General features: G+C 42.9%; 1 protein-coding gene across 2 annotated transcripts; it reads right to left on the bottom strand.

Moving 5' to 3' along the window:
• Window positions 1-2,857: 2,857 nt before the first annotated feature.
• On the bottom strand, window positions 2,858-9,723 carry LOC311135502 (microtubule-associated protein 1 light chain 3 beta-like). Of its 2 annotated transcripts, XR_014613773.1 has the most exons (5): window positions 9,462-9,689; window positions 6,448-6,503; window positions 5,851-5,957; window positions 3,833-5,635; window positions 2,858-3,367 (listed from the first exon to the last, which is right to left on the bottom strand). XR_014613773.1 is itself a non-coding variant. In XM_084169499.1 (4 exons), exons 1-4 carry the CDS (start codon window positions 9,499-9,501, stop codon window positions 5,461-5,463), a joined length of 378 nt encoding a protein of 125 aa, XP_084025625.1. In that variant the 5' UTR covers window positions 9,502-9,723; the 3' UTR covers window positions 2,858-5,460. The 2 variants fall into 2 exon arrangements, 1 of the variants encoding a protein (XP_084025625.1); XM_084169499.1 differs by having other exon boundaries at window positions 2,858-5,635; window positions 9,462-9,723.
• Between the last annotated feature and the right edge of the window lie 353 nt (window positions 9,724-10,076).

A 10,076-nucleotide genomic window follows, 5' to 3' on the forward strand; every position in this document is an offset into this window, starting at 1 on the left:
TCATTGGGCAGTCTATAATTTTAATGGTAGGTTTATTTGAACAGTGAGATACAGAATAACAACAAAAAAATCCAGAAAAACGCATGGAAGATTTCTGGCTCCCAGGTGTCTTTTATACAGATAATGAGCTGAGATTAGGAGCACACTCTTAAAGGGAGTGCTCCTAATCTCAGCTTGTTACCTGTATAAAAGACACCTGTCCACAGAAGCAATCAATCAATCAGATTCCAAACTCTCCACCATGGCCAAGACCAAAGAGCTCTCCAAGGAAGTCAGGGACAAGATTGTAGACCTACACAAGGCTGGAATGGGCTACAAAACCATCGCCAAGCAGCTTGGTGAGAAGGTGACAACAGTTGGTGTGATTATTCGCAAATGGAAGAAACACAAAAGTACTGTCAATCTCCTTCGGCCTGGGGCTCCATGCAAGATCTCACCTCGTGGAGTTGCAATGATCATGAGAACGGTGAGGAATCAGCCCAGAACTACACGGGAGGATCTTGTCAATGATCTCAAGGCAGCTGGGACCATAGTCACCAAGAAAACAATTGGTAACACACTACGCCGTGAAGGACTGAAATCCTGCAGCGCCCGCAAGGTCCCCCTGCTCAAGAAAGCACATATACAGGGCCGTCTGAAGTTTGCCAATGAACATCTGAATGATTCAGAAGAGAACTGGGTGAAATTGTTGTGGTCAGATGAGACCATAATGGAGCTCTTTGGCATCAACTCAACTCGCCGTGCTTGGAGGAGGAGGAATGCTGCCTATGACCCCAAGAACACCATCCCCACCGTCAAACATGGAGGTGGAAACATTATGCTTTGGGGGTGTTTTTCTGCTAAGGGGACAGGACAACTTCACCGCATCAAAGGGATGATGGACGGGGCCATGTACTGTCAAATCTTGGGTGAGAACCTCCTTCCCTCAGCCAGGGCATTGAAAATGGGTCGTGGATGGGTATTCCAGCATGACAATGACCCAAAACACACGGCCAAGGCAACAAAGGAGTGGCTCAAGAAGAAGCACATTACGGTCCTGCAGTGGCCTAGCCAGTCTCCAGACCTTAATCCCATAGAAAATCTGTGGAGGGAGCTGAACGTTCGAGTTGCCAAACGTCAGCCTCGAAACCTTAATGACTTGGAGAAGATCTGCAAAGAGGAGTTGAATAAAATCCCTCCTGAGATGTGTGCAAACCTGGTGGCCAACTACAAGAAACGTCTGACCTCTGTGATTGCCAACAAGGGTTTTGCCACCAAGTACTAAGTACTTTTTTGCAGAGGGGTCAAATACTTATTTCCCTCATTAAAATGCAAATCAATTTATAACATTTTTGACATGCGTTTTTCTGGATTTTTGTTGTTGTTATTCTGTCTCTCACTGTTCAAATAAACCTACCATTAAAATTATAGACTGATCATGTCTTTGTCAGTGGGCAAACGTACAAAATCAGCAGGGGATCAAATACTTTTTTCCCTCACTGTATTGTGTAATTTACAGATGCTCCATAACTAGCCCCATAGGGATATCCAAAGTCAACCCAAATTTACCACAGGCATTACGATTGGGTCGCGTGCAGCTCCACTCTGGATTGATGATTACTTGTGTGCTGTCAGCTGTGGGCACGTGGGCAGGATTGAAGCAAACCCAACCTTCATTTACGTTGTGATGCAGTCACGACCACAAGACTTACAAAACTCTGTTTTGGACGAGACTGACTTTATGACCAAAATTATCCTATTTCATAGTCAATTTTGACAGTATAATAAATGTTTCTGACTCATATCGATGCCACAGGCTGTTTTCTAAATGAGAAGGTGTTTTTTAGGGGCAGTTGCTCTTTAAGACTTTGACAAAATCAGGATCCCTTTGGTTGAAAAAGGAAACAGATTTACAGTAGTTCTATTCAGATGGATGTGATATCTGGTCTGAGGACTGAAGATTAAAGAATTGTATCTGACTATCTGTACAGTATTGCATGCTAGGGAATGTTGTATTTAGTATAAAAAGTGTCAAAGTTTGGTGGTCAAATCTTTTTACCACATCCATACTGTCAATTTCTCAAGGGAGTAATAGCTTACAGTGGGCACATTACTGTAACACTACACCACATACAGAACTAGCATGCACCACGGTCACAGAGCAGACATGATTCTCTGGTGGTGCATTTGTTTTTACATTGTTCTGTAACATTGTGCCTAATGAATACACCCTGGTTCATGCTGCAAACATGTTGTGTAAACCACCAACCGTCTTCATTATATAATTCAAATGAAAAAGAGTGAAATGATTGACCATTGGAAATCATGTTTGTGCACTAAGCTGTGCTTCCTGGATGCCTTAGTAACCCTGCATGGTACAATCATTTACTAAAGAAAATGTATGGCCATAATAAAATGATACCATATTTTTTATTCTGGAACTGTTTCGCCTTACTTGGTACCAATGAGATTGTTGTCAAACATACATGACACCCCCCTGTCCCAAAGACAAATATTATTAGCTGGTATTATTTGAATGTAACATAGCTATCTTCTTAGTCAATAGCTATATATGTTGCTTGCTCTCAAGTAAACATTTTGTGCTTTTAAAAGGTGTTTTAAAACATTTGGTTTTATTTTGAAGCAGATTTGAGCTTGAAGGGCAAATCACTTGTTCATTTTTATGTACGATTTTTGTATTGTATGGTGTAGTGTGTTAAGAATTGTTTGTTTTATATACTGCATCAAAAACATTGTAAAATACATTAAAATGTTTTCTGATTTCATGGCAACATTTGTGTTTCTCTGTGATCAGTATTTTATCTAATTCTAACATCAGGATAGGAGTTCTAGATGGGGAATACACACCACCTTTACATAGTTTTGGTTTGTTTTATTCATAAAATACCAACAAATACAATAAAAGGTTGTGTAATATTGCTGTGAATATGAAGAATGAGAGCGGCAAACAGTGGAGCATGCAGAGGAACATTGGGCTGATAAAACTGCACAATTCCTCTGTTATTAAACCCTCAATCAAACTGATCATAGAATTATTCTTATTCATTACACACACACACGTATAGCATATGGACATTTGTACAAGGAAGTAACATCACATTAAATAAAAACAAAAGAAAGAAAGATTAACTGCCAAAAATGCTGAGATAAAAAGGTATCTAACATTTAAGCAGTTGAGAGGACAGCGAGAGGGAAAAGCACAACAGTCAGTACACATTATAAAGGCGTAAATAACCCTCTATTAAACAAATTGAATATTCTAAAAGCGTGATACCACCCAGGGACGAGTACTGTTCGGAGCCCTAGGGCAGGTCTAGGAGGGGGAGGGATGGACAGACCCGGCCGTGATACCACCCAGGGACGAGTACTGTTCGGAGCCCTAGGGCAGGTCTAGGAGGGGGAGGGATGGACAGACCCGGCCGTGATACCACCCAGGGACGAGTACTGTTCGGAGCCCTAGGGCAGGTCTAGGAGGGGGAGGGATGGACAGACCCGGCCGTGATACCACCCAGGGACGAGTACTGTTCGGAGCCCTAGGGCAGGTCTAGGAGGGGGAGGGATGGACAGACCCGGCCGTGATGCCCGCCCAGGGACGAGTACTGTTCGGAGCCCTAGGGCAGGTCTAGGAGGGGGAGGGATGGACAGACCCGGCCGTGATACCACCCAGGGACGAGTACTGTTCGGAGCCCTAGGGCAGGTCTAGGAGGGGAAGGGATGGACAGACCCGGCCGTGATACCACCCAGGGACGAGTACTGTTCGGAGCCCTAGGGCAGGTCTAGGAGGGGGAGGGATGGACAGACCCGGCCGTGATGCCCGCCCAGGGACGAGTACTGTTCGGAGCCCTAGGGCAGGTCTAGGAGGGGGAGGGATGGACAGACCCGGCCGTGATACCACCCAGGGACGAGTACTGTTCGGAGCCCTAGGGCAGGTCTAGGAGGGGGAGGGATGGACAGTTGGTTGGTGGACAGACCCGGCCGTGATGCCCGCCCAGTCCAAAACAACCACCAACCCCACACCTTACTTCTGACATCAGCATTATCCCACATCAGTGACCCTTTCACACACGTGCAATTCGATCATCATGCTGTACACGGAGGCAAATTTCTTATTACAATCATCATAGCAGGTTTTCGGTAGCATTTTTATAAAAATTAACCAGGAGTCCCTCACATCTCTTCTATGTGGAGATGTTTACAACAAAGCGCGGGAAAATAAAAAATCATTAGAAAAAGGACCTTATTTTTAGGAGCAAAGTAAAATCATCTCTGAACCCACAACCCTTATCAAGTAGCTCAACTGAGCAACAGAGGGGGAGGTGAACTGCTAAACTGAACAAACATGAACATGTTATCCTTAAAAACTTGTGTAAATATAATGAAGCCTATATTTGGCCTAGAATATTCAACCAAGTTGCTAAAGGAAAGTCTAAAGAGGATTAAGATTATTGGCCTGAGTCACCAATTATAGGAGACTTTTAACACATGATGAAACATGTTCTTGTGGAAGTAATATGTCCCATGTCAGTCAAAATGGATTTAACGGTTTAACTAAACTGTTAGCAAATTCCTTAGCAGCTGTTGTTGTGATTGAAGCTTCTTCCAAAAGACTGAGCTCATTCAAGTTTAGCAAACCCAACAAGTGGAAAATAAAATTTGGAGATTTCTGTATACCTGAACTCAACCATGATGGACTCAAGCAGGGATTTAAGCTGTAGCTCAGTTGGTAGAGCATGGCGCTTGCAACGCCAGGGTTGTGGGTTCGTTTCCCACGTGGGGCCAGTATGAAAATGTATGCACTCACTAACTGTAAGTCGCTCTGGATAAGAGCATCTGCCAAATGACTAAAATGTAAATTGTTTGAGTCTTGTGGGAGCGAACTCAACCTGAGCTGGCAATCATCTCTGCTATACTCATCCATTCTATACACCAAACATAACTATTGAATCTCTTTTCTTAAACACATGGCTGGATGTATGGGGAGAGGTTCTGAGTAATGGATGTACGGGGAGTGGTTTTGAGTAATGGATGTACAAGGAAAGGTTTTGAGTAATGGATGTACGGGGAGATTTTGAGTAATGGATGTACGGGGAGAGGTTTTGAGTAATGGATGTACGGGGAGATTTTGAGTAATGGATGTACGGGGAGAGGTTTTGAGTAATGGATGTACGGGGAGAGATTTTGAGTAATGGATGTACGGGGAGATTTTGAGTAATGGATGTACGGGGAGAGGTTTTGAGTAATGGGTAGGGGGCAGAGTATGAGAAGGTGCAGGACATAGCTTTTAATATCTATAAGGGGCCCGTAAGGGCATGGGAGAAGAGGTCTGTCTGGTTCCTATTGTCTTGGCTAAGGTTGTAAGCAAGGGTTCGAGGGAAGGCAGGGGGGATCGATCTGTATTTAGGAACGAAGGATCAGGGAGGGAGGGGGTGGTATCATTGTCCGAGCACTGGTGGGAGGCTGTTACTGGGGGGCCACGGTTCCGAAGGTCTCCTGCGAGGCGTACACCATGTAGAGGAAGCCATCGTCGTCCTTCTCGCGATCGTACACCTCAGCGATGGCTGCCGACACGGAGACCATGCTGTGGCCGTTCACCAGCAGGAAGAAGGCCTGGTTGGAGTTCAGCTGGAGGCGCCTCCTAGTGGGGCAAGCATACAGACAGAGAGTTTAGCACATAATATCCTCACTTACACAGATAGACAGAGAGTAGATAGTGTATCAGATCCTCACATTTGTATTATTATTTATAAGATCAACTAAGTAAATTTGCTTTAGTGATTAAATGACTGATAAATTGATGTCAGTAAATACAGAGAAGTTAATAGACGATAATGTAACATCCTGAAGGAGTACCTGATGATTTTGATCAGTTCACTCATGTTGACATGGTCAGGAACCAGGAACTTGGTTTTATCCAGGATGGGCAGCTGTTTTTCTCCCTTGTATCTCTCGATGATGACCTGAAAAGAAGCAGAGGAAATGTCTTATACCAAGACACAGCTAGTGTTAGTCAGAGAGAGGGGGGGGGGGGGGGGGGGCAATACCAAGACACAGCTAGTATTAGTCAGAGGGGGAGGGGCATTACTCAGCACTTTGTGACCACTGGAGAGACAAAGGAAAGGCTCAGGAAGCAGTCATGTACTGTAAATGAGGCTCTGTTAGGCTCTCAGTGTCTTTGTGTGTGTGTGTGTGTACATCTGGGTGGAGGAGGGGAGAGAGGCAGCAGATGGAAGGTTAGAGCGATATTCAATCTACTATGTGGTCTGCTTGGGTCCTGACACATGGCTAACACAGAGACAGTTCCACACCCTTCTACCTATTATTCATGAGAATAACCGCTAGGGAGGATACCTTCAGTGTGTGGAGGGAAGCAAGGGTGGGTCTGTATTGAGGAATATTTTTTGTTCATGTATACTTTAGAATTGTTGTGGCAATAGATGTGATACTAACCGGGATCTTGTTGGGGTGCTGCTCTCGAATCAGTCTCACATCATCTACTCTCTGCTCTGTGGACACAAGGAAGAGAGAACAGGTGAGATGACAAATCAATGGGAAAATATATGGTAGCATGTTATCTCAAACCTCCTATGTTTCTAGACAATACAATCAGTGCAGCAAACCACCAGGTGCTGAATCAACTCAGACCCTAAACGAAACAGTAAGTGAACATTATCGGCACTAATCCAGCCCAGCTGAACTTTGCACCTCCGTGACCATTTGCAACAAGGCCAAAACTACTGTTTCCATGGCACCAGATAACGCCTTGGGCCCCTTTGTTTACACTCAAACCCTGGTCTGGGTTAGTTCTGACAGACTGACAGAAGAAACAACAATAACACAAATGCCTGGAAGGATGAACTGCCTGATCCCAATTACTCCACTAAAATGGAGTAAAATGTTCAAAATGTTCATATTGTTGCCTTTCTCCCGAGTGCTAGCTGTGCCACTAGAGATCCTGGTTCGAATCCAGGCTCTGTCGTAGCCGGCCGCGACCGGGAGACCCATGGGGCGGCGCACAATTGGCCCAGCGTCGTCCAGGGTAGGGGAGGGAATGGCCGGCAGGGATGTTGCTCAGTTGGTAGAGCATGGCGTTTGCAACGCCAGGGTTGTGGCTTCAATTCCCATGGGGGGCCAGTATGAAAATAAATAAAAATAATGTATGCACTCACTAACTGTAAGTCGCTCTGGATAAGAGTGTCTGCTAAATGACTAAAATGTAAATGTTTCTATCCAGAAATACACTAGAGAAACAGATGCTTACAGTACTGATTGTTCACTTTGCTCTTAAGTAAATCCAACAGACTTAAAGTGATAGTTCAGACAAATTGTTATTTCAGATGAGTAAAGGCTTTTGTTCCACATTTACCTCTGTAATGAGTTAACCTCTTAAACTCTGACGCCCTCTGGTGGCATTTTCTAAACAACGCTTAATATTGTTTACTACCCTCATAAAGTACATTTCTGTTTCAAAACGATAAGTCCTACAAACACATGCTTAGGAAAGGGGGGATACCTAGTCAGTTGCACAACCAAAATGTGTCTTCCACATTTAACCTAACCCCTCTGAATCAGAGAGCTGCGGGGGGCTGCCTTAAATCGACATCCACGTCATAGGAGCCTGGAGAGCAGTTGTTGTTGGGGGTTAACTGCCTTGCTCAATGGCAGAATGGCAGCTTACTGGCCTTTCAGTTACTGGCCCAACGCTCTTTACCGCCAGGCTACCTGCCACCCCACTGTTAGAACTGCTTAGTATTGTTGGAAAGAACTGTGGGATTCTGATAAAGGTGTCAGAAACAATGTGACTACTACAGAGCCTGAGATACAGCAGGCCAATAACCCCTGCAATATACTGTTTTTGATTTGTTTTACATTCGGGGAGGGGGAATAAGAGATTTGAATGTCTAGGTCTGAAATAAAATATGTCACAAATTACTGTTCCAAGGGGATTTTATGTCAGATTAAATGTCAGACCTTATGACATTGTCAGCAGTAAGATTTGAGTTCAATTTCCAAAACGACAAGGTCTGTAGCTTTCAAATGATAAGTAACTTTTCAATTATTATAAATACTTGCAGTTTAACAGGTTAAATGCCAGAGCAGTTAGAGAAACAAGGAAGCTCTGGCTACCTCTGGGCTACCAGCCAGTGTACCAATTTGTTGCTCAACATTTGGAATGAAATATAACAGAAGGAAAATAAAAAGCTTGTTTACATCCATCTCTATTTTCACAAACCCTGTTAAAAAAAGTTATTACGAAAGTGGACACATTTCACGTCTGTAGCCTCTATAAGCATAGATCTAGCCTACTCATGACTTCATAGCCACATATTTTGGCATAGCTGGTCAACTCTACACACTATGTGAACGTAACTTAACTTTTTAGATTTCACTTTCCAATCCATAGATGTACGTTATGTATAACTACAATAATATAATAATAACCAATGTAATAACTACATCATCCCCTGTGGTAACTACTGCAGTGTAAAATAGTTGCATTTTACAGCAACATTGTAACTGGTAAGATGTTTATGTTCTTCATAAACACTGCACGTGTTCAGTCAGTGCTCTCATTCTCACGTGGTGATATTGCGCAAATGTTCTGTTAGGACACGGCCACATGGAAACGTTGAAGACTGACGTTTGGTCTGAATTGTTTTGAAGAAGTGTTCTATGACATCAGATACTTTATATAGCCTAGGCCTTATGCAGCGCCTGGCATTTGTACAGGCACTGAGGCAGCAGTCATTTACAGTGACGACAAATTGGCCAAATTCAAAGAAATAGGAAACCTTCGTAGCCAATGCAGGAAATGGTAACTAACCGATATTTTGGCTACATGGCTTTTATCGCCAAAGAGCTGACTTTCGCGAAGTCTACAAGTAAACAAGGGGCCTTATCGCAGACGCAAAAATGTATCGACACAAAGGCCTATTGGCAGAAACCGAAGTTAACACGACAATTAATATTTGGATTGTTATCTAGGTCTAGGCCTACATGATAAAGTCTCAGAGGTTACAGACATTTGTTTTTGTCCCTTTCCTCTAGGCCTTCCTTTAACCTACGCAATACGTCCCATCCCCCAATCATGCAGCGCACTTTACTGCTTTTCGAGAAGAGTAATATAGGCTACTTGTTGTTTTTTAACATCTCTGTCACAAACAAGCTGAGCATAAGATAATCCATTTAACGTTTTGCTGCCACTCGCTCACACTTTACAGAGACATACATTATATGCTACAGCATACAAACTAAACACAACAACACCATATTTGCAATCCGTCTGATCTGATTAACTATTCAGACACTAGGCCTGGCCTACTAGGGGAAATTGGGAAACCATCTGTTCTCCAAATAAAAGCTGACACTGAAATAAGAAGCCACTAAATTTGATAATAATCGAAATAATCTATACAATTAGACAACTTCAATGATAAAACCTGCTTTACTAATAGGCTACATACCAAATGTCCTCCTTTGTTTGAATGTCTTCTCTGAAGGCATATTTCACGCAGGTCAAACCGTTTTGTAAACGAGGCAAAAGATCCCTGTATGAATTGAAAATATATTTCAACGTAGTTCATATAAATTTTTGGCAGATCAAAGCCCAGCTTTTTGTAATAATAAGAAGTTACTTGAGTCCTCTGATGTTGTGCTATGCCTTCCTTGCTGATTGCTGCGGAGTCTATAGCGAAACAAAACAGTCAGCTGATACTTGACGTCACTGAGAGAGCGAGAGAGAGAGAGAGGAAGTGTAATGTTTACTGTAATTTTTGTATTGTTTATTTAACTTTTGTTTATTATCTACTTCACATGCTTTGGCAATGTTAACATATGTTTTCCATACCAATAAAGCCCTTAAATTGAAATATAACATTTTTTATTGAAATGTATCGCCAACAAAATTAGGTGGAAACTAGGCTGCACTTCCTAACATCCTGCCAAATTAATGACATTTGACCATGACCATATTAGAGACACATATTTCCCTTAGATTACACAGACCCACAAATAATTCGAAAATAAATCCAATTTTGATAAACTCCCATATCTATAGAGTCAAACCGTACCACAGTGTG

The sequence above is a fragment of the Coregonus lavaretus genome (assembly GCF_964263955.1).
Source record: "Coregonus lavaretus genome assembly, chromosome: 9".
Classification (NCBI taxonomy): Eukaryota; Metazoa; Chordata; class Actinopteri; order Salmoniformes; family Salmonidae; genus Coregonus; species Coregonus lavaretus.